Source organism: Eretmochelys imbricata, chromosome 14 (genome assembly GCF_965152235.1).
Source record: "Eretmochelys imbricata isolate rEreImb1 chromosome 14, rEreImb1.hap1, whole genome shotgun sequence".
Classification (NCBI taxonomy): domain Eukaryota; kingdom Metazoa; phylum Chordata; order Testudines; family Cheloniidae; genus Eretmochelys; species Eretmochelys imbricata.
Genome location: NC_135585.1, coordinates 2073463 through 2101251, shown reverse-complemented (window position 1 = coordinate 2101251; position 27789 = coordinate 2073463). Strand labels below are relative to the sequence as shown.

Below are 27789 nucleotides of genomic sequence, written 5' to 3'. Positions count from 1 at the left end.
ATACTGTATTTATTTGTGAAAATATTTGTCAAAAGATACTTTATTCCGATCTGGCTCTGTGCTTCTGCCTATTCTGCTTCCTATGACCCAAGCCTGGAGTCCAGGGCTTGGCTGAGCCAGGACAACACCCTCTGGTACTGAGGATACTCCTGCTGAATCTGATGGATGATGACATTAATGGTGTGCAGCCGGTCCTGCTGTTTCCGCTGCTCCTGCTGCAGGACTTGCTGGGTGCGGCACAGTGGGGTATACTTCCCGTCCTTCACTGCCTGCAGATGCTTCTGACGAGTCTGATAGGCCACAATTTCTGACAGGTTCTTAGAAGAGCAACAGTGAAAACTACATTAAGGACATCTGATTGAATAAAAGAGAGCTATGAGAGTAAGGAGGACTTAATTAAATGGGGGAGGAAACGCGATTATCACATCTTGAAATGTTTGATTATGAAGAGAGAGAGATCAGTGAAGTCCTATTCTAACTACTAAAGTGGGCATCCCCCGTTTTGAGTTATAGATATAAATGATCACAACATTGCTTAGTGAATCTCCAAATCAGACACATGCATAGAAGAAAAATCTTGCAAAGACAGAGAAATGCTATGAATTTTAAAAGACAAGGGAGATCTGTCTGGTCACACCACCCCCAGAGAAAAGTTCTGTCTCCCACACAGATGAGCTTTGGTCTTACTGTTGAGACTTCCAGTTCTAGAACGGAACATGATGGTGCTCAGATAACCAGCCTGAGCTCGGTACATGTGGTTTGGGATGAGGTAGAAAGGCCATGTGGGCTGGCAGCACAGGAAAATAATACATGCAGTGCATACGTATTAAAGACACCTTACCCAACGTTTCTTATCCTGAAGCCTCTCTATGTCTGCATCAAGGACATCAGTCTCAGCCTGCAAACTGGAGACCTGCTGCTGCTTTTCCAGAAGGCCGATGCTGAGAGATTTCTGGGTGTTCTCCAGCTCTGTGATGGTTCTGTTGCAGTCTTGAGCATTCTAATGAAAGGAAGAGAAGGAAACTTGAGATTCTTCCTCTGCCTGCCAACTGCATTGCCAAATCATCACCTGACAACTTCTCCCTTTCTTGGACATTTCAAGGCTGTACTTCCTTTAGTAAGTATACTTTGTGGCCTAAAGGCACAGGCACTCACACTGCTAGATGCCCATTAGGCACACTGGGCATTCTGATGTTGTGCCAGGAAATGTGACAATCCACTGGTGTTTCACTGCATTGCCATGCAGTGAACGTCTCCATGCCTGGGGGCACATTACTGCACTTTTCTTTACACTACCATGAAGAGAGGCAGATGGCACAGAATATGCACCAGGCATTTTCCTTCCAAGCACTTTGTATCTCAACTCCAAGTGATTAAAGAAAATAGGATAACTGGGGAATGAGGAGCAGCATTGAAGGGTTTGAATAAAAGTCCTGTCAAGTTCTTCTAAGACAGAAGGTTAGTGGGTCTGGCATGGCAAAAAGTAGATGATCTTCAGAGCTACATGAGGAATACCATAGAATCCTGGAGATCAACATGAGTTTCACCAGGGCCTATCCCCGGTGTCCTCTTCTCCACTGACATATGCCCACAGCACTTTCCTTGCCATCTGGGAGAAAGGTTGGCTCAGTGAATTGTGCATGACATCCTCCTTGCATAGTCTGATCCTAGGCCATAAAGCAAAGCTGATGTCGAGCAATATCGGACATATTTCTAGTTATAAAGCAAGTGCAGAAAAAATCAGTTCTTATGGCCCCTCGCTACCTGCTCACCTTTTGGGTTTCCTTGATCTTCTTCCGCAGTTCCTGTGTCTTGTGGTGGAAGTCACTCTGGGTGAAATGTTTCTTATCCATTTTGCTCTGACCCTCTCCCCGAATCTTGATGGTCTCTCTGCGGGAGACAGCTGCCTCCATATCACGAATCATCTTCTCCTGCTGCTTTGTCAGCTGGCTGTAGCGGACCTGCCATGTGTGAGGAGAGAGAAACTCTGAAGATACCCAGTGGTCACAAATTGCATCTGATAGAAGACTTTCAGTGTGACAAATTCCAGCTAAAGAGACAGGACACATTTGACACACAGGCCTTGGCATCCCAAATCTTTCAACTAAATCATGAGCCAGGTTTGTACAGCATGGATCTGGGGGGCATCAGACTAATAACTGACTCCCTATCCGCTTGCCCAACTCAGTCTTCTAAAGATTTCAACGCAATAAATTCATCTAAAACGCAATAATAAGGGAAGGAAGGTAGAAGTGTCCTGTAGGTGGGAGAGGAGGTTGCTTTGGCAGAGAGAGAAACACTTCTCTGAATCAGTGCATTGGTGGACGTAGTATTCCATGAGTGGTGCTTTGGTTACGTACAGGGCCACCACGTAGTAAGATAAACGCTGTCCTGTAAGTTTCCTTCCCAGTCAGGTCTGCCTTTTGCTGAGCTCCCCCATTGCTAGGCTAACACAAGGAACACGTAAAGAGGTGTAACAGCGTACTGAGCTAGGTCAAAGGAAGACACCTATCCCTGACACTGCCAGGAACCTTGGAGTTATCTCCTATCTACTGTCTGATGTTTCAGCATCTCCTGCAAGGCTGGGTAATCTCCTTGTGAATCTCTTCTTTCCCCTCCTACCTTGGCTCACCTGCATCCTATGGATCTCTGTTCTCATGGCTCGGATCTCGCCTTGCCCTGTCTCTGAGTCCACTGCAGCACGCATCTCCTTAGCCAACTGGATCTTTTTCTCCCATAGCATGATCTGATGCCTTCAAGGACAGAAGGGGAGGGGATGCCTTTCTATGAAAAAGAAGGGGTCACTCTGCCACTTGATTCCCCTGTATATGTGGTGTCACACTATGGATCCCCATTCTGAGTCCAAAGCTCAACAGTCCAGCAGGAAACTAAGAGTTCACTGTATGGAACATGACACATTGGTGCCCTCAATGTGAGAATCAGTCAGGGTTCTGCAGGTCAGAAGTGTCATGATAATGGTAGAAATCGGGGTTGGGATTGCAGCATAAAGGATTAAAGCCAACATTTGTTAACTCAGCAGCTCTGAAAAATCAGGCCCTTTATTTAGGGGCCTCCTGTGAGGTTCCAAGTTTGAGAATTTTGGATCATGTAGCTACCTTCCTCTGGACAGCCATTGGGCTTACATCACACCACTCCATACTGAGTTTCCCTCTCTCCCCCACACACTCAACGCTGGCAGCCTTCTGCTGACTAGAGGCCAAGCACTGAGTGAGGGTGGAGACCGCATTACTTCTCATTCATCTACAGAAACAGGCAGCTGGTGCAGCAGTATGAGGAAGACTGAACAGCAGTTACTGTGAGTGTATCTGGCCTGCAGAAAATAAATGATAGACTCTTAATCTTCTGGGTTACAAAAAGTTCTAGAACTCATCCCACCTTCCCATCAAAGGTAGAGGGGAGCCAGGAAAGGAGCACATCAATCTAACAGGATGTGACAGAACGCATTTTCCCCTCCAGCATTAGTGCAGGGAAGGATAATGCAGTTGCATGACAAGAGAGTTCAAACACTGTGGCATAAAACAAGGGGTCTGGGTCTCACTCTGCTTCCACCAGGCTGTTTAGGAGTCTCTCTTTCTCCTCATGCAGTCGGTCCAGCTTCTCCTGCATCTCAATCGACTCTCTCTCTGCTGCCTGGAGTTAGGAAGCAGAAATCAACATCACTGTGTCAGACTGAGAGGCGCTGGCAGGCTCACTGCTTGCCTCTGATCTTCCTGTCTCTTTTGGCTTACAACCCTCCCCACAATACAGGTAGAATGTCTAATCCTCCTGGGCTATGTAAAGGGAATCATTGTCTCTGCACAGGAACCAAATTGGGATAGCCTTTCTGTGCATAGCTGTACATTTCCATCTGGTTACATGGTTTTGTGCCATAGGGGCAGCAGTTAGCAATCTCTGACTGTCTCGTGCAACACAGTGCCAGTGAGAGCTCAGCAAGATTGCTGTTTGTCAGGCTGTGTCCTGGAGACGCGGAGCAAAGCCTTCCCTACCTTAAGCGAGCGCACAAACTCATTCTCCATTATGGTGTTGCCATGCTGCAGCTCCTCCGAGTTGTGGCTGTTCTTGTTGATTAACATGTTGAGTTTCATCAAGTCATTGGCCATGTTCCTCATGTGGCGTTCAATGTCTTTCTGTTCATTCTTCTCCTGCTGGATTTCATCTACAGGAGAATAGGAAAGAGATGGAAAAGATTTTAAAAAGTAAAAGCAGAGAGTACTCACCAGGGCACTGGGGCCGGGGGGGGAGATGGGGGGGTTCTGACAGTGTAGACAAAGCTGCACTTGACAGGTTTCAGAGTAACAGCCGTGTTAGTCTGTATTCGCAGAAAGAAAAGGAGTACTTGTGGCACCTTAGAGACTAACGAATTTATTTGAGCATGAGCTTTCGTGAGCTACAGCTCACTTCATCAGATGCATACCGTGGAAACTGCAGCAGACTCTATATATAGTTTCCACGGTATGCATCTGATGAAGTGAGCTGTAGCTCACGAAAGCTCATGCTCAAATAAATTCGTTAGTCTCTAAGGTGCCACAAGTACTCCTTTTCTTAAAGCTGCACTTGTAGCTACCCACTCTGAAGGTCTCCATGGACACTGACAAAGCCACAAGCCTTTCCATAAAGCCAAAATCAAATGCATATTTTGAAAATGGTTATGATGAAACCCTACCTGTGTGTGTGCTGGAGGAGGCTTGAGGGCCTGGCTCAGAAGGACAGTGTAAGGGAGCCCAGGCTGGTGGACCAGGCAGGCTCAGTAGTACCCCAGAGTGGGGGGTAACCCATCACATATCTCACTTCCTTGACATTGTTGGGGCCTAGGGCACTGTTGGACCTCGGTCCCTCCTGTTCTCTGCCTGTGGCACATAATAGTCTAGGCTCCTGTAAGCCGCGATACTTTGGTCTAATTCGGTTGCTGGGTCTAGTGTGCAGGTGCTGGTGGCCTGTGATACACAAGAAGTCAGACTAGATCAGGGATTCTCAAACTGGGGGTTGGGACCCCTCAGGGGGTCACAAGGTTATTACATGGGGGGTCGCAAGCCGTCAGCTTCCACCCCAAACCCCGCTTTGCCTCCAACATTTATAATAGTGTTAAAGATATGAAAAAGTGTTTTTAATTTGGGTGGGGGGGGTCACACTCAGAGGCTTGCTATGTGAAAGGGGTCACCAGCACAAAAGTTTGAGAACCCATGGACTAGATGATCTGGTTGTCCCTTCTGGCCTTAACCTTTAGGACCCTATTTTCTAAGAACAGTAACATATCAAGATGGTCATCTGGGATGCGATCCTGCAACCCTTCCGCTTACATAAATAAAGGCTGCAAGATCCAGCCCTTAGAGGGGATACCAGGCTGCTCAAGTGGCAGAAGGTGCTGGCATGTAGCCCCAGAGTACACCTAGGGATACAATAGAACCACATGTCACACTGTATATCCATACAGAGGCACTATGGTTGCAGATACTGAAAATTTTCTTTGTTGCGAGGTTCTAAAATTACAAGTTATTGAACCGTCTCTCCCTTTGTTCTCTGGCAGTGCATGCCCACTCATTGATTAACACTGCCAGGAGGATTGAGGGAAACACTTACTTTCAGTGCGCACTTTCTTTTGTTGCATGATGGTGATCTGTTTCTTTAACATATCCAAGGAGGCCAGCTGCTCTTCCCGCTCCTGGGTCAGTTTGACCAGCTCTTTCTGCAGCCTGAGCCAGTACTTCTGCAGTGTCATCACGTCTGAGTTGTGTTCATCTATCTGCTTGGTTAGCCTGTTGATCTCAATTTCCAAGGGTCCCAGTTCTTGACCCTGTAAAGGAAAAAAGTTTAGTATTAGTCAGACAGAGACGCTATTTACTGTGGCATCCCTAGACCTTCTGGAGCTCAGCTCAGGGATGCCTGAAATGCTCATTTTGCATGTTGGTAGCCAGCTCATGGCTGCATCAGCAGTGATGCTATCTGAGTTCTGGGATCATGTGAACAGGTTTGGGTGTTGCTTCTGGCATTCCTTTCTGTCATGCGTAACCAGAGAGAACTGTGTATGGCTTTCCTCATCTTTACCCTCCTCCACCCCCTTTCTTGTGTTTAAATTGTAAGTGCACACCCTGAATGGAAGTCCCTAAATGCACCAAGAAAAATCTTCATCCCATAGATTTGCTCTTAATCAATTGTTGGATTATTTCTTAAAATGACACACTGTGAAGTTGGGATTTAATTTTTAAACTAATAAACTATTTTAATTAATAAACTAATCATGAGTCTAAACTGGGGACTTGCTCACATCAGCAGCAGAATTCAGCAGCCAGAACTGGGATTATCTCCATTTACATTTAGTCTGGCCTCCCAGGAGAGGTACTGGCCAGGGCTGCTTCTTTGATAGTGTTTTATGGCTACATAGAGGAACACAAAAATCAGCATGACAGGCATTCTGAGTGCATTGTACAGGATAGACACCTCCTCTCATTACCTTGCCCATGTCTATTACCTCTACGCAGTTACCTTTATGAACCAAACTTGTAATCTCATCAACGAATGAAATCAGGTTTGGGGGATTAAGCGTAAGAGACGTACCCCCAACTGGGAAATCATCATCTCCATTTTCTTGTTGAACAGGTTGATGACCCCCTGCTTGCGCTCGATCAGGAGATTGCGCTTGCTGATCTCATTCTCACTGCGGTTGATCAGGTCATTGATATTTTTCATTTCCTTGTCCAGCGCAGAGAATGTCTTTTGGAGCATAGAGAGCCTGCAGTTGGTGTGAGTTGTGTCCAGAATGACCTGGGCTTTGTCATTCTCAACTTTGGAAAAATGCAGCTCCTAATAACATCAACAACAAAAAAAGCATTGTCATTCAGCAGTAATCCACTTCTTAGTGTTGTAAACAGGTCTGCAATCCTGTCAACGAAATATGGCTAAGAGAGGAGTATGTCTAGTACGTAAAGAATGGGACTGGGAGTCAGGAGACCTGGAGTCTATTTCCAGCTCTGTCATATGTGCTATGGGGCTTTGGGCTAGTTACGTAACCTCTCTGCATCTCTCTTCCTCCGTCAGTACAATGGGGATAATGATATTTACCTACTTTCTAGGGATGATGGGAGGCAGTAATCCTGAACTCCTTTGAGGGAAGATGCTAGAGAAGACAAAGTTTTATCATCATCATCATCCCTGAAGTTATTTTCCCAACCTATATGCCTCAGTTACATCTGGCCAGACAGACAGAGATGCAAATAACTACAGAAGAGCCACTTGCCCTGCATCTATCTCAGAGTTGCCTGCATGTTTCACAATCAAAGACAGCATTAACAGCTTGCCAGGAGCCCAAGGACTGCACCTGATTTATAGAAAATGGAGAAGAGTGAAGTCACCTTAATATTGAACAGAGAAGCGGGGCCCATAGAAATACAGGTCTGAGCACTCGCTGTTACATTCTTGATGTGACCACTAGGTCACTCAACTCAGAATGGCACACTTCTTGCTGGAACTTGTAGTGTCCATGAGCTGCACCTCTGTATGCTGATGAGGGCAGCCACATTGTAAAATGTCATGGTCTGTGCTTTGGCCGCCTCTGGTTCGCTTCATTTAGAGAGTGGGTCTGCAGTATTCCTTTCCACATGTAAAAGCATGCAGCACTGAGTCTAAACATGCCCAGGGTGCGTCACTCTATGCCATTCTCTAAGCAGAAGATGAAGCCAGTATCTGCTGTACAAGATGGCACTAATATTTTTGTCATACTTTCTTTGGCTAAATTATCTTCTGAAACCCTGCAATATGATCCTCAAAAGGCAGCTGCGAAGGGAAGAGCTCTTAGGCACATCTGCACCTGGAGGTGAATTCAGAGAAGCTGCATTTTGCTTTGCAGGCCCTTCTACTTTTATGCTTAATAGGAATGTCCCCCGCCCTTTCCACAAGACCTGAAAACTTGATTAACAGTAACAGAAATATCTCATATTTCTATAGTACCTATCATCCTGAAGAGTCCTAAAGTATTGTACAAACTCAGCCTACAGTTTACAAGGGAGTCACTTCACCCACCACTGAAATACAGCCACTTGTAGGGTGAAATATGGCAATTTAACAGCACATGGTAACATAATGCAACAGCTTAGGACAGTAAGTGAAGAAGAATCCTAGCCATTTGAAACTGTACAAGAAATGTAATAGGGCAAAGGGAATGACCCAAGATGGAATTTGACTAGAATGCTACATAGTCAAGGACAAAGCCCTGTCCTCCTGGCAGTAGCTGGAGCACTAGGAACACAGGGAGTGTGATGGAGCTTGCTTTAGATGGGGTCCTCTTTTTTTGGCAGGGGAGGCTATCTATTGGTGCCAATGGCCTTTGGGCCATGTTTGCAGTATCCTGGAGGGAATAAACACAGAATGTGTTTCTCTCTCTCTCCTGCAGGTCAGCTACCATCAGTCACACAGAAGCAGATGCCATACCAGATCCAGCTTTCTCTTATGAAGTTTAGCAGCCAGTTGTGAAAAATATTTTGCTGCTTTGCTGGACATCAGCTGATCCTGCAGCTTTGCCATGATCTGATTCTCCAACTCCTGTCTGGCTTCAGTCTCTTTCTTTGTTTCCTTACTGATGGCCTGCAGCTCATTCATCCGAGCAGCTTGGTCCTGAGAGGAAAGACACGGAAACAGGGCTGTTAAAAAGTGTAGGCTGTTGGGATTTGGGAAAGTGGATAGAAATCTACAGGTGACAAAATATCAACGTCTGATTAAAAAAGCCTCTTCTCCACAGGGACCTGGTCTCACCGAGTTGGCCCTGCTGAGGGCTTGCTCTGTCTCATGCAGCGTGCGGGTGTAGGTGCTGTATTCAACTTTCAGGGCATCCTGTTTGGCTGTGCACTGGGCAATCAGCTTCTTGCTCATGTTGGCATCATTCTCCGAGCGGTTCAAGATGCTGGCAAGCAGCTCGTTCCTCTCTTCCTCCTTTGTGACTGACTTCTTGTAGACTTGGATCTCTGTCTCTAACGACCTGAGCTGGTGCTTGGACTGCCTGCAAGGGCAAGGAGAAGACAGGAGAGTGTCATGGGGATTGATTTGTACACTGGATAGTCAACTCCAAACTCCTGCTTTCAAACAGGCTGCTGCAGAAATGAATAAGTGAAGAGCAAGAAAATCAGACAAGTTCATTCAGCACTGGGGCTATCTGTGTTCATTAAAATCACCCTACTGGAAATAAAACTAAGGCACCTAAATTTTTGGCTAATTTTGAATAGCTCCTTGTGCTCTAGATCTCCCAGTCCTGTTACACTGCAGTTCAGGGGATGAGACCTCAGGGCCAGTTCAGATGGGAACACAGAACTACTGGGGCACCAGCTCTAGGAGTGAGAGGATAGAAGCTCCCTACATGGCTGTCTAGCACCATGCTTCAGTTGGCCCAGAAGGGGCACTGATGTGAGGAACTGCCTTCAGTCCTGCCTGACCAAAAGGATAGGCATAACATTGGGGAAGGGGTCCTTTCAGGCCCTCAGGTACACATTTGTATTGGAACAGGTATGCTCTTTTTCATGATATTTTTCCCCCTCTTTTCAACAAGCCCATGCTGTGATGACACAACTGTTATTGGTGGCATCATGTCATTTCCTTGCCAATAGGCTACATTCCAGAGGATGTCCTTATGGGAAGGGTGAAGGAGACCACAGCCTGGATACACTGGGAATGGATGGATCACCACGCTGGGAAGCTACACTAAGGAGAGAGAAAACAAAGAAGATGCCAGTATATGCAGAGACTCAGGCAGCTCTCTCACTTATGGGGAGTTGGAAGAGGTGGGAATCACAGATTTCAGTATCTGAAAAGTGAGGGTTTTTCTTCTCTGCTTAGAGTGGAGTGAACTGCTTCAGCAAAGCTGTATTCTCACAGGAAACAGCAGTGCGTGATTGTGAGAGAGACATCATACAAATTTACTACAGATTGCACCTATTTGACTGCATGAAAACTAACCAATTTTGTATATCATCAGGAGTATTTTTAATATATATTTAGTACATTTTATGAAATACTTTACCACATACTATGTGAAAAATATATTCTGTTTCTGGGTGGGTTCTATCCAGCTGATGAGTACCCGGAAGTAATTAACTTGGTGACAGTATTTCTCTCTTGTCTGCCCTGATCTCCTGTTGAATTCCTCACTAATTTCACCCTCCACAGTCATATGGATGCAAGTCATGCATCTCTGCAGTTAAAACAAACTGCTTGCAATCCCAATAGTAGCCCACAGGCTTGTGATAAATAAAATAATGTTTCACAAAGTTCCTCTCTATCTTCACCTAGCTGCTGGATGAACAGCTGGGTTACAGCTGGCTGACCTTTCAATCTTAGTAGGATCCAAATACTCAGCAACAAATTCCATTTTATTTCCACTTCCATTCCATGTTTTAATACCGCCTCCCTCATGATGGTATGCAGTCTGAGTTGGGGATATAGCGTATTCCACTTCAGAAGCCCTCTCTGTTTCTCAAGTTCAGCCGTCATTTCCTTGCCATCACCTGTCCACCGCCACACAATGTCTTCCCACAGGCACATTTCATTACACAGGTATCAAACTACTGAAACTAGCGGAATAACTAAGATGGAGTAGTCAAGATGGAGCCTTATAAGTGGCTGGCAGAGATGGATGTTTGACAATGGAAGTATCCTTCTCCCAACCCTTATGTAGAGATTAAGGGAAACCAGACTGTGTCATCATGTCTCCTTTGCTGCAGTGTGAATGTGACAGCACAGAGCTCTTGGCAGATGGAAGGAGAAACCAAAAGTCAAAAGGAAATGTGTCTACAGAAAATGAATTTATTTCAGTTCTTCTCCCTGTTCTCCCCAGGAAATCAGAGTAGAAAAGTATTTTGCAGATTCCTGCACCATTGGGCAAGTTTTAGGGCTAAAGAAAGAATGCACATTCCCTTCGGCACCCAAGGTCGGGATTTTCTGAGGAATGGATTCTTGCCAAATGTCACAAAATCATGACTGCAAATTACCTAGGTAAATCTTTCCTGATGCCTGTTCTTTTGTCCTGGGAAGTCCTTCAAGGGATAGAGTCAAATGCAAACCAGATAACTCTGCCTAGTTATCTATTTCATACCTTTGAAGGAAGATCATGCTGTGAAGGGAGAAAACACTAACAAAAAATGATGCTCCTTACCCTAATGACCCTGTGCCATTCTAAGCTCTTCAGAGCAACAGATTTATTCTTTGTTTAGCGCACGGTATACATACAACACTATATTAACTGTAACCTTGACAGCACTCTTTTCTCTCTTCCAGTAACTCCCATCCAAAGTGTAGCTATTCTTTTTGTTGGCCCACTTTCAGCTGCTATACCTTAGTGCCTCCTGCATGGCAGAGTAGGCTTCATCTCGTCGCTTCATCCCAGTCAAGCTGCTATCCCACTGATGCATCAGTTGCTTCTTCTCCATGTTAATAGTTTGTATCTCCATACAAGCCTGCGGAGACACCCCACTCTGAGATACTGAATCAACACTGGGCTGGGGTCTCACACCTGCATTCCATCCTCATTGCCCACTTCATTTCACAATACAGCTGGGAAGAAACAGCTCAAAATATTCATGCTTTATCTTCTCTTGTTTTCCTATGTCCCCTGCTCTTTCTTTGGCTCTTTTTACCTTTACCCTTGTAGAGTAAGTGAATTAAATGCATTGGCGTACATCTTGTTTTCAGTTACTCTAACAACTTCACTGTAACCAAAAGTGCAATTTATATCATTATGTACGTGAACATTTTTTGCAACATTAAGGTCACAGACAAAAACTGCAGAAAGGAAAGGAAATGCAAAAGTCAAGGCCCCAACAGCAACATTAACTCAGCCTTGTCTCACATCCTGTGTGTCTTATGGGATACAATTTACTACAATGTACTATAAATGGTAATATATTAAGCTACAGATTTAACATGAAAATCCAGACCAGAAAAGGGGTATTGTGCTAGCACAGTGTACCGTGATGGCAGCACTATCAAGCTCTTATTTACGCTGCGGTAACCTAAATATAATTACTATGTAATACTTGGATATCATGATACTATGGTGTACAGGAGAAAGATATGTCATTAATATGTAGGAAAATGGATGTCAGAGATTGGACCTGGCATGGAGTTGCTCTGCCGCAGACTCATCCTGTCAGTCACATCAGATGGGTCTGATTAGCTCCAATCCAGGAGCACAGAAGGGGTGTGTGTCTCCCTTCAAGGTAAAGGAACTAAGGGGGTAAGACAAGAGGTCTTGCAGGGGAAAACCCTAGAAACAGCCAACTCAGGATAAGTTTTATTTGTTGTTGTTCTTAAGAACATAGGAACCCCTTTATTCACACAAAGGGCAGGGGTCTGAGAATTTGGACTCAAACCCAGGGGGTGTGTGCTGTGTTAAGTGCAAGGTGGAGGACTCTGGCCCATCACAAAATGTAATATTAACCAACACGTGAAAAATATTGTCATCTCCTACCTCACTCACTGCTTTTCGTGTTATTTTTGTGTCTTCAGCCTGGGCAATAAATTGAGCTTCATACAGACCAATCTGCTCCTGCAGTTCATTGAACTTCCTTGTTAAGCGGTCTACAAGCAGATCCTACAAAAATCAGACCACAACAGATCAGCACAAATACTGCAAACAATCCCAATCCTGACAACATAGATTCAGCAAGAGACACACGGGGGAAGCAAGGTCAAGTGAGGGAGTTGCATTAGATTTGGTGGCTATCAGGTCTTCACCATCCTCACTAGTGAGTGCAGTGCCATGTGATGACAGTCATCTCCATCGCTGCTGAGTGGTCAGGATTGCTCAGTCCATTGCACCATGCTGCAGAGGATTCATTTTCATTTAGTCCATTTATATTATTCAGTCTCATACCAAGGAAGAGCATCAGGTCCAATATGTCACCTAATTTCTGTCTATCTAGGTTATTATACTTGCCCATCACTATGGCATCTGACTACCTTAAAAGGTAATAATTTAGAAGAAAATGCCCTCTAAAAAGCTATCAAAAATCCATACTCCATTGCCACTGTTGACATAATCCGACAATATTTATTCTGCCGCAAGAGGCAGCCATCTAACCAGCAGAGGGAGCATGAGTTAAAAAAAACTGGCCAGCTATATTTTGTGTTGTAAAATCACGTTTCTAAATTCATCATTGTTCAGAATAATCCCCCTGGGGCTTGAAAATAAGGTATCTCCTCACTAAACCTCTCCTTCCTCCTTTGCATGTCTGGATACTGGGTTGTTACTATAGAGTTGCTCAAAGAAGCTGTGCTGTGTTTTTCAAAATTTTTTTGCTGTCAGGAAGGTTTCTGTGATTTTTTTTTTTTTTTTTAATTTAGTGGGGAAAATAGGCAAACAGAATGTTGGGAATCATTAAGAAAGGGATAGATAATAAGACAGAAAGTATCATATTGCCTCTATATAAATCCATGGTACGCCCACATAGAATCATAGAATATCAGGGTTGGAAGGGACCTCAGGAGGTCATCTAGTCCAACCCCTGCTTAAAGCAGGACCAATCCCCAATTTTTGCCCCAGATCCCTAAATGGCCCCCTCAAGGATTGAACTCACAACCCTGGGTTTAGCAGGCCAATGCTCAAACCACTGAGCTATCCCTCCCCCGATCTTCAATACTGCGTGCAGATGTGGTCGCCCCATCTCAAAAAAGATATGTTGGAATTGGAAAAAGTTCAGAAAAGGATAACAAAAAGGATTAGGGGTATGGACCAGCTGCCATATGAGGAGAGATTAACAAAACTGGGACTTTTCAGCTTGGAAAAGACATGACTAAGGGGGGATATGATAGAGGTCTATACAATCATGACTGGTGTGGAGAAAATAAATAAGGAAGTGTTATTTACTCCTTCACATAAGACAAGAACTAGGCATCAACAAATGAAATTAATAGGCAGCAGATTTAAAACAAACAAAAGGAAGCATTTTTTCACACAACGCACAGTCAACCTGTGGAACTCCTTTCCAGAGGATGTTGTGAAGGCCAACACTATACATAACAGGCTTCAAAAAAGAACTAGATAAGTTCCTGGAGGATAGGTCCATGAATGGCTATTAGCCAGGATGGTGTCTCTAGCCTTTGTTTGCCAGAAGCTGGGAATGGGCGACAGGGGGTGGATCACTTGATGATTCCCTGTTCTGTTTATTTCCCCTGGGACACTTGGCATTGGCCACTGTCGGAAGACAGGATTCTGTGCTAGATGGACCTTTGGTCTGAACCAGTATGGCCGTTCTTATGAATGATTTGATTTAGAAAAAGGAATGGTGTCCCCAGCCTCTATTTGTCAGAGAGTGGAGATGAATGGCAGGAGAGAGATCATTAGATCATTACCTGTTAGGTTCACTCCCTCTGGGGCACCTGGTATTGGCCACTGTCGGTAGACAGGATACTGGGCTGGATGGACCTTTGGTCTGACCCATTGTGGCCGTTCTTATGTTAAAAAGCATATCTAAGGAGCTACCTGCTATTTGCAAACATGTACAATCTACGAATGGAAGAGGGCGGACCACATTTTGTACCAATCTTCCTAGAATATATTCTTTTAGCATTCTGTATGACAAGACAGCATTTTCCCAAGGGACTCTGAACTCCAATGACATAATTCAAAGCCTCTTTGTCAGACTTGATAGTTGCCTATACCTGTTTTTTCTTCTCCACCTCAGCCTGGTTCCTGTCTGCCTCAGCCTTCTTCACTGCCCGTTTCATCACGGAGATGTCATCACGCACATCCTGGTCCATGTTCTGCATATAGAACAGACGCAAGGCCATGTTTTCCACCTCAGTCTGCATTACAGAAACTGGGGAGATAGGTGGAAAGGTTAGTTACAGAAGAGGATTTCTGCCACATGTACCATACCAGAGCTAAAAGAGAAAGTAATTAGGATGTGGACAGAGCAAAACCCATAAAAAAACCCATCCAAGTCATATGACCTGCTCTGAGGTGGGCATGGACATCAGTTCCTGGAGCAGAATTCCTGAGGAGAAGCTGTCCAAGAGACCTGGTAAGTGCCCTCAACTCCCACTATATCCTGTATCTCCACAATACTGAAATAGCCCAGCTAAGTTCACTGCCTTGACTGTGAAGGGTTGCCAAGCAGAAGATCCTCGTCTGATGCACCAGGCTGTCTAATCAACTAAGGATCTGCAATCTTCACCAAAGCCTCAACAGACCCCGGCAGAGGCCTCAGACAAGTATAAATAGCCAAATGGTGGGAAATGAGTTGTGTTGAGTATTGGAAAGCCATTGGAACAACTTACCAAAGGTCCTGGTGAATTCTCCCTCACTGGCAATTTTTAAATCAAGAATGGATGTTTTTCTGTTAATGGGTGACAGGGCATGGATCACTTGATCAAGCATGGATCACCTGATGATTACCTGTTCTGTTCATTCCCTCTGGGGCACCTGGCATTGGCCACTGTCTGAAGACAAGATACTGGGCAAGATGGACCTTTGGTCTGACCCAGTGTGGCCATTCTTATGTTCTAAGAGATCTGCTCTAGGATTTCTTTTGGGGAAGTTCTCTCGCCTGTGCTGTACAGGAAGTCAGGTTAGATAATCACAATGTGGCCTTAGAATCTATGAAAGCCTACTTGCCAGGAATGGCCTTTGTTCAAAGGAACCCCTTAAAGGGACGGAAAAGCATTTGTCTTATGACAAAGATGTGGGTTATACTGGTAGAAATTCTATAAAAACCAAGACAAGTATTAGGTACATCTATAATGCTTTGAATGTACATGGTGCTTTACAGATATAGAATAAAATGTGGTCTACCCCCTAAAGAGATTACCAATTAACCAATACAATTGCCAAGCTATGCTACAGGAGGCCTAACTGGCGAGGCATACCAGGTATGCTTGAGCTGATCTTTCCAGTCAGCGAGCCATTCCTGAATGCTTGGGCTGATGTTTTTCAAACCATTGTTTGACTTACGCTCAACCTCATTTGTCCTTACATGACTAGAATGAAGAAAGACTAAGCAAGAGCGCCTTAGTCACCTTTCTTGCGTTCATCCTCAGTGCTCTGACATGTTTTCTTGTACACATTTCTGATGTCCTGCAGCTCCTCCTCTAGCTGCCGACGCACCATGGCTATCTGAGAATATCGGTCCTGGTTCTTCTCCAGTTCCATCTGCAGCCGGGCCAGCTGCTGCTGGACCCCATAAAGGACCATTCCCAGCTCCTCCCTCTGCACCTTACCCTGCTTTGTGGCCATCGTCTGCAGACACAAGAGGAGATGGGTCAATTCACACCAACTTGGACAGGGCTGGAATGCTATGGGAAGTCCACGGAAAACTATTATACCAGCTCCCGAAGCTCCATGGTCACTTTTTCCATCTGTTTACTAAGGTAATTCTTTAGGGCAGCTTGGAATCTTCTCATCAGGGGCTAGAGAGGGAAGGAAGATGATGATAGCATCCTTATAACACCTGCATGAATAAGTTATCAAGGAACATGTGTCAGGTACAACACTGCATTTTCACCTCTGGAGACTTGGGTTCCTGTCCTGAGCAGGCTGCAAGTGAAATGGGTTGTGCAGATTCAGCCTTAAGCCTCGTGGACATTTGCTCGTATCATAAAACTACCACCTAGTTTGGCATCTCTAGTCATTTCTGTTTAGGAGAGGCCCAGAGTCTTTAGAGGTCAGAAGTGAAATGAATGGCAGAGCTGTGTGAGGGAAGCTTGCACAGCGTTTTCCCACCAGCTGTAGGTCCTTCATTTTCCTGAGAACTGAAGTTCACCAGATTTTCCCATTGCTCTAATCTGCAATTCTAATTTACTACAGAGGGAGCAGATACCATACAGGAGTCAGAACTTTTGTAAAAAGGATGTATAACATATTTAACCTGGAATACAGCTAAACCATGGCCCAGTTTGCCTCCCAGTTCATGGAACCCTAATACCAGTGACAAGTCTTGAATTTGGACTTTTCTTACATGTTCCGGGTCCAAGACAATCAGCTGTGTTTCCTCCTCCGTTTCCTCACTGCCCTCTCTTTCAGCTTGCTCATCTGCATAATGTAGACTTGCATTCTCTTCCCCACTCCCAAGCCTGCTGAGGTGCTGGTTAAACAGCTGAAATGCAGAGTCTGAATAGGGAGAGGAGATGGCTACCCCAATGTCACCTGTGCTTGGACGACAAAGAGCAGGCATCACAGAATGAGAATTCAGTGCATTTAAAGGTATTTTAAGATTAGCAGATGTCCTGATGGGGGAAAATATACCTAACAGAGCCAGCTTTCTTTGGAATTTTAGATTGCCTCACAATGTCACTAGCACACAGAAAATAAATCATAATAAAAATATACAGTAATTCTAACAGTGAGGAGGAAAGTTATTATGGAAAAGATTTAAGGACAGGCTTAGTAGTAGCATCATGCAGAGGTTAAACATAAGGATTAAGGCTTGTCTACATGGGGATATGCAGAAAAATGAATCTGAATTAACTAAAGGTGTGAATTTAAAGTGTGAATAAAAATAAACCAAATTAAGTCCACTTTAATTCTGAATAAGAGTGTCCATATGGGGGCTTAATGCTATTTAATTAATACATTTTAAATTCACACCTTTAGTTAATTCAGATTCATTTTTCTGAGTTCCCTGTGTAGACAAGCCCTTAGATTGGATAGTGTATGTCCAACTAGATTCATATTTATTGGGAGAGGAGAAAAAACTGGATACTGTATTTGAAAGCTGGCTGCAAGGATAGTACTATTAGTAAGACACTAACTGATACCTGACTCAGTATGAATCTCCATGTGCACTGATAATGCAGACCTCTGGGTGCTAGCTCCTGAGGACATGGGGGATCTGCTCCAGCTGTCTATCACTGGCTGGTCCATGTCAGGCAGTTTGGGAGGAAGATTATCCACTTCTACTTGGTCTGAGGAAACCTCATCAGATTTTTCCTAGAACATAAAGGCCATCATATAAAATTAGGGCTGTGAAAGGATCTTCAGTTTAACACAGTTTGCTACTAAAATTCTGCTTATCTTTGTCATCACAAGATAGGAACAATGTAGAAATATAGTCAGCTATAAAAACAGTCTTGTTGCTTCTTGAGGAAGCCGGAAAGCAATTAAAAGGCTCTAAAGTTATCCCAGATATGCCAGCAAGGCTGTATCACTCATGGTGATGGGCACATTAGAAATGCATGTAATAATAAACTAACCCCTTGAATTTTGTTAGGAGTTCTTTATCCACCATGGCTGGTTACCAATTGTCTCCTTTCCAATTAGCCTCTCTCTTGCACGATTCATCCAGTGGTGTGTGTTTACAGTACTAGAATTGCTTCAACAATTTGGGAATGTAATGTCACAAACACTGGATTGTGGGTCTTGTGAATGAGATGCTCCCCTAGTTTAAATTCATAACCAGTCACCTCTCCAAAGGTGACCTCAGAGACCTCCTGCTCCATAGCCCCTGAATCCTCTTCCTCTGTGGCCCCCGCGACCTCCTGCTCCGTGGCCCCTGAGACCTCTTGCTCTTTTGGGAGGAGTCTCTCTCCTGGGTCCTCTGTAGGCAAAGCCTCTCCCTCTTCCTTATCATCATTGTTCTCTGGCTGCATTCCCTAGCACAGATCAAAACCAGAAAGTAGAACACAACAAAACAATATTATAATGGTCCATGTTCTTTACTAAGGGCTATTACTACAGTGCTTTACAGCTGCTTTGCACATCTGACCACATCTAGTATAACAGCAGCTCCTGCTAGGACTACAGTGGCTAAGGCCCTGTCAAAATTTCCATGAGAAGCTTTTAATTTCCCATATTTATAACTCAGAAGTGAAAAATCTCTCTTTAGATTTTACCGAAGAAGGTGGTGTTTCAAAGCCACGTTATACCTGATCAAATCGCTTTGTTTTCTTTCTGTCTGTCTCTTTTCAAACTGTTCCTTTTAACTAATGCTGTAAGTCACTAGGTTCTAATATTGTAGGGTTCTATTAATGTAATTAGAAATTACCATTATGTCTCAGATTGTTGCCTATGCCTTTGTTATTTCAAAACGAGACTATTACAGTGTGCTATATCTGAGGATACACCTTAGATCCATCCTAGACTGAAGCTGGTGCAGACAGTGGCTCACTTACCAAGTGGGGCATCTTACTGGAAGCATTTGCACTGGCTGCCTGTTGATCTCTGGGTGGAATTTAAGGTGTGGGTTATGACTTATAAAGCCCTAAATAGCTTGGGACCAGTCTGTCTGAGGGATCGCCTCTCTTCCTGGGCCAAACTTCCACAGCAGCTGTAATCAGCAGGGAGCCCAAGCTGGATCCCTCTGGTTATAGAAGAGGTGGCAGCTGTCAGGGCATTTTCTTTGAGTGTTCAGGACTATGGAACTTGCTCCCCCAGGTCCAAAATAGCCCAAATATAGTGACCATCTGGGCCCACTGAGAAAGCACCTGTTTGACAGGTTAGTTTGGAGAGGATATTTTTCCCAGAACTATGAAGGAGTGGGAAGGATTGTTTTGTAGGTGGCTGGCTAGCTGAGTTCCGGTTTAAATGATCATTTTAGTACTGCTGGGATTTTGTTGTACTATTAATTATGTATTGGGGTACTTAGAGTCTTGGATAGATGCACCCTAATTACTCTTACAAACAGATAACCTACTGAAACAGTTGGGGCCTGATTTTCATAACTGTTTAGTGCCTGCAGCTTGCATTGACTTTCAGTGGCATCAAAGATGCTCAGTACTTCTGAAAATCAGGCCCTTTTGGGGTGGTTTTGAAAATAAGAGAAAACAAATAGGAGGATTCTTATGTGGACTGAGACAGTCCAGTAAAATGTCTAGTGTAAAATATTGTTCAGCCCAGAATATAAATATGAATAATCTGTACATTCTATCTCCCCCAGTAAGTTCATATTTAAATTTATTTTGTTGCAGTCAATTTATTATGTATGTTTGTAACACTGTAAGATATACATATGCAATGAGCCTGTTTTACTTCAAATAACCAATGCATGGACTCCACAGGAATTCAGGCTTCCTATAAGTCTCCTACGTTGAATGTGGATTGTGGACATAAGTTATTTAATTACTATATTACAGTAATGAGCACTCAGATTTCCATAATACCAGAATACAACTCTTAGGGCCAAGTCCTGAAAATTCCCAAGCACCGAGGTGCTTGAGATCATTAATTTAATAAGTTTAGAGGCTGCTCAGCACCTCACAGGATGAGGTCTTTACTAAATAAGAAAGCTCCATGCAGAGACCTATCTTTCTTTACTATGAGAACTTTGAAAATGAAAAGGCAAAATCTATATTCAGTGGGAAACTCAACTTTCACCCAACAGGCACAAACTTCTTTCCGACATCCACCGAGCAGACAGGATCAGAACATGTGAACCAGTTTCCCCATTGATAAATTGGGGATAATGGTGTTTATCTTTCCTTTAAAAGTGCTCCAAGATCTACAGATGAAAAGTCCTGTGTCAGAGATGAGTAAGAGCTAAGTTTTACAAGACTCTCCTGGAAACTGGAATGTAGCCAAATTAAGCTTCCTGAGGCCTCCCTTTCATATCCAAGATAAGATAGCAATAGTTTCTCAATTTTTTGCTACACTGGAATTGCTTCTTTAATGATTTGTGATGTCAACATATTGGATTGATTGTTCTGTAGGTACCACGCTCTCCTAGGGAGAATTCATAAACATCCACCTCTACAATGGGAGGCTCTGGGGACTCAGGTGCATTTGGTTCTGCTGGGTTGAGTTCCATTCCTGGCTCCTCTGCTGAAACACCATCTGCCTCGTTCTTTCGGTTATGGCTCCTCTCTGGTTGCTCCACCTAGCATACAGCAGAAAACAACATTGTAACAACTGACTGATTCCAATCAAAGTTCTCCGTTATGCACAGCACTTCACATCTAGTGTAAGGAAATGCTCTTAATGTTGAAGCGTCTGCTAGTGCTGCAGTCATTAGAGATGTGTTAATAAACCCTTAAATTCCTTCCAGACTCTACAGAGATTTAAAAAAAAATGGCTTGGTTGTTTTAAAATGTAGCACAAAAACAAAATCCCTAACCTAGAAGCAACTTGAAATGATCATAAAAATTCAACATCAAAGTCCATAACTCAAAATCTGTCAAGTCTTATTCTGTGTTAAGATTATGAATTGACTTGTTTGCAGATATAATATTTCCCAATAAATGTTAGAATTTTCTTTAGGAGGAGACCATTCTGAATATTAAACATATTATACCAATAGGTCACTACAATTTCTCAGATGGAGGAAGTTTTTGTATTCACAATTTTTTGAAAATTTAGAGGATATTTTTAGTGTATTAACTATTTTTATGCTTTTCTGGCTCCAAAGTAAATGTGTTCCCACATATCTTTTGTACATCCTTATTAGTAAAGTGAGGGGTACAAAAAAAAATCCCAAAAGAATCACAGAAATGTAGGGCTGGAAGGGACCTCAAGAGGTCATCTAGTCTAACCCCTGCCCTGAGGCAGGACCAAGTAAACCTAGCCTCTCTCTGACAGGTGTTTGTCTAACCTTCTTCTTAAAATCCTCCAATGGGGATTCTCCCTCAGTAACATATTCCAGTACTAAACTATCCTTATAGTTAGAAAATTTTCCAAAATCTGATCTGAATATTCTAGCTAATTCTTTTCAGGACAAAGGCACTGTGATCTCTAACATTTCTAGGGGAAATGTTTCTTTTCGTGTTTTGAATTTTTTTTTGAATGTTTTGTTTCAGCATTTCTTGGGAAATCCTATATTTCAATATTAGTTGCATTTCTAGTGAACCCACCCACATAGTATCTGGGCACCAAAATATGTACTAATTCCCATGTGATTCTAATTCCCAAGGTGCATTAAGTCTTTCATATTTGCAACTTTACCCCATTGCCTTCTGGATGCAGCTCCTCCTCTTCTGAAATTTGTCCAACACCTGATTCAGGGCTTAATTAAATTGCACAAAATTATTGAACAATTTTAAACAGAACAACAATGTACAAAAATTAAAAGCTTGGCTTTAGGTTAAATACTAGCATTGCCTCCTGGAGCATTAACAGGGATCAGAACCAAATGTAGGAGTTTGTAAACATACAGAACCTAATGCCATCAGGAACACTTGCATGGTCTGTTTTAGTGTCAGTGAAGACAGTTTATTACTTGGAATTGCTGTGTTTGCAACACAGACACTGTAGCCTTCTGCAAGTGCCTGAGAACCAGAAACGGACATGGACTGAAAACAGATGGAATGCTGGTGCAGCTGGAGAAGACAGAGTCTGGAAGTGAGCTACGACTGGGGGCTGGGGCTGGTCTGGAGAGGTAAGGGAAGGATCCTCCTTCCTTGTCCCTTTCCCTCGCTGGCTCTTTCCCCCATCCTTGTTACTCTCACCCCTCTACAGTTCCCACTAACTCAATCTGCTCCTCTCCCCATCTCCATCCCAATTTCCCCCCTCCTCCCAACTGCACAGATCCAGATCCCACATCCTCCTCTGCTTCTGCCTCATCCCCTCTGGTGACATTGGCCCTAACACTGGCTCTCCCCCATCCCCACACCTGACCTGCCACCACCTCCACCCCTTTGTTCCATCATTCCTAAGCTCATGCCCATCTCTCGTTCCTTTTCCCCAGCTCTTGCTGTCTCTGGAATGCCCGTTCCATCCACAATCTCTTCCTCTCCCACTCCTTCCAGCTCCCCGAGAGACCTGGATCCCTTTGTTTGACTCTGCTTCTGCAGATGCCTTCTCTCACAGTTGCCTCTCCTTCTCACTGTCCTGGATCAGACCATGGTGGGGGGCTGGGCTTTTTTTCTTCCATTCCTGTCACCTCTAACTTCACCCTGCTCCCGCTCCACACTCTTTCTCCTCTTTTGAACAGGTGAGGATGGGGACTGGAGGAAGGAATGAGGTCGGGGTTAGGATGAGGATGTGCTGGAGGGGACAGGGAGGCAGGGGGTCAGGGTGAGGACAATGAGGATTGGGAGGAAGGTAGGGGTGAGGATGATGAGCGGGCAAGGAGGAAGGAAGGGGTGAGGATGAGGAGGGGATGGAGGGGGCTGGGAGGGGTGAGGATGAGGAGGGGCTGTGGGGGGCAGGGAGGGGGGAGAAAGAGGAGGGGGCAGGGAGAGGGGATGATGAAGAGGGGCTGGAGGGGGCAGGGAGGGGGGAGGATGAGGAGGGGCTGGAGGAAGGGAGGGGGGAGGATGAGGAGAGACTGTGGGGGGCAGGGAGGGGGGAGAATGAGGAGGGGCTGTGGGAGGCAGGGAGGGGTGAGGATGAGGAGGGGGCAGGGAGGAAGGGAGGGGTGAGGATGAGGAGGGGGCAGGGAGGAAGGGAGGGGTGAGGAGGGGCTGTGGGGGACAGGGAGGGGTTGGGGTGAGGAGGGGCTGGAGGAAGAGAGGGGTGAGGATGAGGAGGGGCGGTAGGGCAGGGAGGGGTGAGGAGGGGCTGTGGGGGGCAGGGAGGGGGAGGATGAGGATGGGGAGGGGGCAGGGAGGGGGAGGAAGGGAGGGGCTGTGGGGGGCAGAGGGGGTGAGGATGAGGATGGGGAGGGGGCAGGGAGGGGGGAGGTTGAGGAGGGGCTTTGGGGGGCACAGAGGGGTGAGGATGAGGAGGGGCTGTGGGGGGCAGAGAGGCGGGAGGAAGGGAGGGGCTGTGGGGGGCAGGAAGGGAGGGGTTGTGGGGGGCAGGAAGGGAGGGGTGAGGATGAGGAGGGGCAGTGGGGGCAGGGAGGGGGAAGATGAGGGGGGGCAGGGAGGGGGGAGGAAGGGAGGGGCTGTGGGGGCAGGGAGGGGGAGGATGAGAATGGGGAGGGGGCAGGGAGGCGGGAGGAAGGGAGGGGCTGGGAGGGGCAGGGAGGGGTGAGGATGAGGATGGGGAGGGGGCAGGGAGGATGAGGAGGGGCTGTGGGGGGCAGAGAGGGGTGAGGATGGGGAGGGGGGAGGATGAGGATGGGGAGGGGGCAGGGAGGGGTGGGGATGAGGAGGGGCTGTGGGGGGCAGAGGGGAGGATGAGGAGGGGCTGTGGGGGGCAGGGAGGGGGGAGGATGAGGATGAGGAGGGGCTGTGGGGGGCAGGGAGGGGGGAGGATGGGGAGGGGGGAGGATGAGGATGGGGAGGGGGCAGGGAGGGGTGGGGATGAGGAGGGGCTGTGGGGGGCAGAGGGGAGGATGAGGACGGGCTGTGGGGGGCAGAGAGGGGTGAGGATGGGGAGGGGGGAGGATGAGGATGGGGAGGGGGCAGGGAGGGGTGGGGATGAGGAGGGGCTGTGGGGGGCAGAGGGGAGGATGAGGAGGGGCTGTGGGGGGCAGGGAGGGGGGAGGATGAGGATGAGGAGGGGCTGTGGGGGGCAGGGAGGGGGGAGGATGAGGATGGGGAGGATGAGGAGGGGTGTGGGGGGCAGGGAGGGGTGAGGATGAGGATGGGGAGGGGGAGGATGAGGAGGGGTGTGGGGGCAGGGAGGGGTGAGGATGAGGAGGGGCTGTGGGGGGCAGGGAGGGGGGAGGATGAGGAGGGGCTGTGGGGGGCAGGGAGGGGGGAGGATGAGGAGGGGCTGTGGGGGGCAGGGAGGGGGGAGGATGGGGAGGGGGCAGGGAGGTATGGGGATGAGGAGGGGCTGTGGGGGGCAGGGAGGGGGGAGGATGAGGAGGGGCTGTGGGGGGCAGGGAGGGGGGAGGATGAGGAGGGGGAGGGGGCAGGGAGGGGTGGGGATGAGGAGGGGCTGTGGGGGGCAGGGAGGGGGGAGAATGAGGATGGGGAGGGGGCAGGGAGGGGGAGGATGGGGAGAGGCTGTGGGGGGCAGGGAGGGGGGAGGCTGAGGATGGGGAGGGGGCAGGGAGAGGGGAGGCTGAGGAGGGGCTGTGGGGGGCAGGGAGGGGGGAGGATGAGGAGGGGGAGGGGGAGGATGAGGATGGGGAGGGGGCAGGGAGGGGTGAGGATGAGGATGGGGAGGGGTGTGGGGGGCAGGGAGGGGTGGGGATGAGGATGGGGAGGGGGCAGGGAGGGGGGAGGATGGGGAGAGGCTGTGGGGGGCAGGGAGGGGGGAGCTGAGGATGGGGAGGGGGCAGGGAGGGGGGAGGATGAGGAGGGGCTGTGGGGGCCAGGGAGGGGGGAGGATGAGGATGGGGAGGGGCCAGGGAGGGGGGAGGATGGGGAGGGGGAGGATGAGGATGGGGAGGATGGGGAGGGGGAGGCTGAGGAGGGGTGTGGGGGGCAGGGAGGGGTGGGGATGTGGATGGGGAGGGGGCAGGGAGGGGGGAGGATGGGGAGAGGCTGTGGGGGGCAGGGAGGGGGGAGGCTGAGGAGGGGTGTGGGGGGCAGGGAGGGGAGAGGATGAGGAGGGGGCAGGGAGGGGGGAGGATGAGGATGGGGAGGGGGCAGGGAGGGGTGAGGATGAGGATGGGGAGGGGGCAGGGAGGGGTGAGGATGAGGATGGGGAGGGGGAGGATGAGGAAGGGTGTGGGGGGCAGGGAGGGGGGAGGCTGAGGATGGGGAGGGGGCAGGGAGGGGGGAGGATGGGGAGAGGCTGTGGGGGGCAGGGAGGGGGGAGGCTGAGGATGGGGAGGGGGCAGGGAGGGGGGAGGATGAGGAGGGGCTGTGGGGGCCAGGGAGGGGGGAGGATGAGGATGGGGAGGGGCCAGGGAGGGGGGAGGATGAGGATGGGGAGGGGGAGGATGAGGATGGGGAGGATGGGGAGGGGGAGGCTGAGGAGGGGTGTGGGGGGCAGGGAGGGGTGGGGATGTGGATGGGGAGGGGGCAGGGAGGGGGGAGGATGGGGAGAGGCTGTGGGGGGCAGGGAGGGGGGAGGCTGAGGAGGGGTGTGGGGGGCAGGGAGGGGAGAGGATGAGGAGGGGGCAGGGAGGGGGGAGGATGAGGATGGGGAGGGGGAGGATGAGGATGGGGAGGGGGCAGGGAGGGGTGAGGATGAGGATGGGGAGGGGGAGGATGAGGATGGGTGTGGGGGGCAGGGAGGGGGGAGGCTGAGGATGGGGAGGGGGCAGGGAGGGGGGAGGATGGGGAGAGGCTGTGGGGGGCAGGGAGGGGGGAGGCTGAGGATAGGGAGGGGGCAGGGAGGGGGGAGGATGAGGAGGGGCTGTGGGGGCCAGGGAGGGGGGAGGATGAGGATGGGGAGGGGGAGTATGAGGAGGAGTGTGGGGGCAGGGAGGGGTGAGGATGTGGATGGGGAGGGGGCAGGGAGGGGGGAGGATGGGGAGAGGCTGTGGGGGGCAGGGAGGGGGGAGGCTGAGGATGGGGAGGGGGCAGGGAGGGGGGAGTATGAGGAGGGGCTGTGGGGGGCAGGGAGGGGTGGGGATGAGGATGGGGAGGGGGAGTATGAGGAGGAGTGTGGGGGCAGGGAGGGGTGAGGATGTGGATGGGGAGGGGGCAGGGAGGGGGGAGGATGGGGAGAGGCTGTGGGGGGCAGGGAGGGGGGAGGCTGAGGATGGGGAGGGGGCAGGGAGGGGGGAGTATGAGGAGGGGCTGTGGGGGGCAGGGAGGGGTGGGGATGAGGATGGGGAGGGGGAGTATGAGGAGGAGTGTGGGGGCAGGGAGGGGTGAGGATGTGGATGGGGAGGGGGCAGGGAGGGGGGAGGATGGGGAGAGGCTGTGGGGGGCAGGGAGGGGGGAGGCTGAGGATGGGGAGGGGGCAGGGAGGGGGGAGTATGAGGAGGGGCTGTGGGGGGCAGGGAGGGGTGGGGATGAGGATGGGGAGGGGGAGTATGAGGAGGAGTGTGGGGGCAGGGAGGGGTGAGGATGTGGATGGGGAGGGGGCAGGGAGGGGGAAGGATGGGGAGAGGCTGTGGGGGGCAGGGAGGGGGGAGGCTGAGGATGGGGAGGGGGCAGGGAGGGGGGAGTATGAGGAGGGGCTGTGGGGGGCAGGGAGGGGTGGGGATGAGGATGGGGAGGGGGAGTATGTGGAGGAGTGTGGGGGCAGGGAGGGGTGAGGATGTGGATGGGGAGGGGGCAGGGAGGGGGGAGGATGGGGAGAGGCTGTGGGGGGCAGGGAGGGGTGGGGATGAGGATGGGGAGGGGGCAGGGGAGGGGGGAGTATGAGGAGGGGCTGTGGGGGGCAGGGAGGGGTGGGGATGAGGATGGGGAGGGGGAGTATGTGGAGGAGTGTGGGGGCAGGGAGGGGTGAGGATGTGGATGGGGAGGGGGCAGGGAGGGGGGAGTATGAGGAGGGGCTGTGGGGGGCAGGGAGGGGTGGGGATGAGGATGGGGAGGGGGAGTATGAGGAGGAGTGTGGGGGCAGGGAGGGGTGAGGATGTGGATGGGGAGGGGGGAGGAAGGGAGGGGCTGTGGGAGGCAGGGAGGGGTGAGGATGGGGAGGGGGCAGGGAGGGGTGAGGATGGGGAGGGGGAGGATGAGGAGGGGTGTGGGAGGCAGGGAGGGGGGAGGATGAGGAGGGGCTGTGGGGGGCAGGGAGGGGTGAGGATGGGGAGGGGGCAGGGAGGGGTGAGGATGGGGAGGGGGAGTATGAGGAGGAGTGTGGGGGCAGGGAGGGGTGAGGATGTGGATGGGGAGGGGGGAGGAAGGGAGGGGCTGTGGGAGGCAGGGAGGGGTGGGGATGAGGAGGGGGAGGATGAGGAGGGGTCCGGGGGGCAGGGGGGTCGGGGAAGAGGGTCCCGGGGGAGGGGGCTGGGGCAGGTCCCTCCCCGTGCGGGGCCCTTTGGGGCGCCTCCCCTCGCTCACCCGCTGCCCGGCTCCACCGGCTCCATCTTCCCGTTGCCAGGCGACACCATCAACATCCGGGAGGTACCACGGGGGAGGGGGAAGCCGGACTGAACCATCCTTTCCCCCGGGCGGGGGAGGGTCAGT

The 27789-nt window shown here is 48.8% G+C and overlaps 2 protein-coding genes across 2 annotated transcripts in view; one reads left to right on the top strand and one right to left on the bottom strand.

Annotated features, from left to right (window-relative positions):
• Positions 1-33: 33 nt before the first annotated feature.
• Positions 34-27761, bottom strand: CCDC40 (coiled-coil domain 40 molecular ruler complex subunit). Its single transcript, XM_077833237.1, has 21 exons — positions 27664-27761; positions 21866-21926; positions 20676-20804; positions 18397-18585; positions 17752-17923; positions 16953-17140; positions 16321-16404; positions 16015-16234; positions 14659-14816; positions 12467-12589; positions 11332-11453; positions 8764-9007; positions 8443-8625; positions 6574-6819; positions 5599-5812; positions 4008-4177; positions 3560-3651; positions 2633-2753; positions 1773-1961; positions 842-1000; positions 34-317 (listed from the first exon to the last, which is right to left on the bottom strand). The coding sequence occupies exons 1-21, from the start codon at positions 27759-27761 to the stop codon at positions 81-83; spliced, it is 3399 nt and encodes a 1132-aa protein (XP_077689363.1). The 3' UTR covers positions 34-80.
• Positions 27711-27789, top strand: part of TBC1D16 (TBC1 domain family member 16) — a 40107-nt gene continuing 40028 nt past the window's right edge. Inside the window, exon 1 of the mRNA XM_077833243.1 lies at positions 27711-27726. The gene's annotated coding sequence lies outside the window, so the exon portion shown is untranslated. The remainder of the gene's footprint in view (positions 27727-27789) is intronic.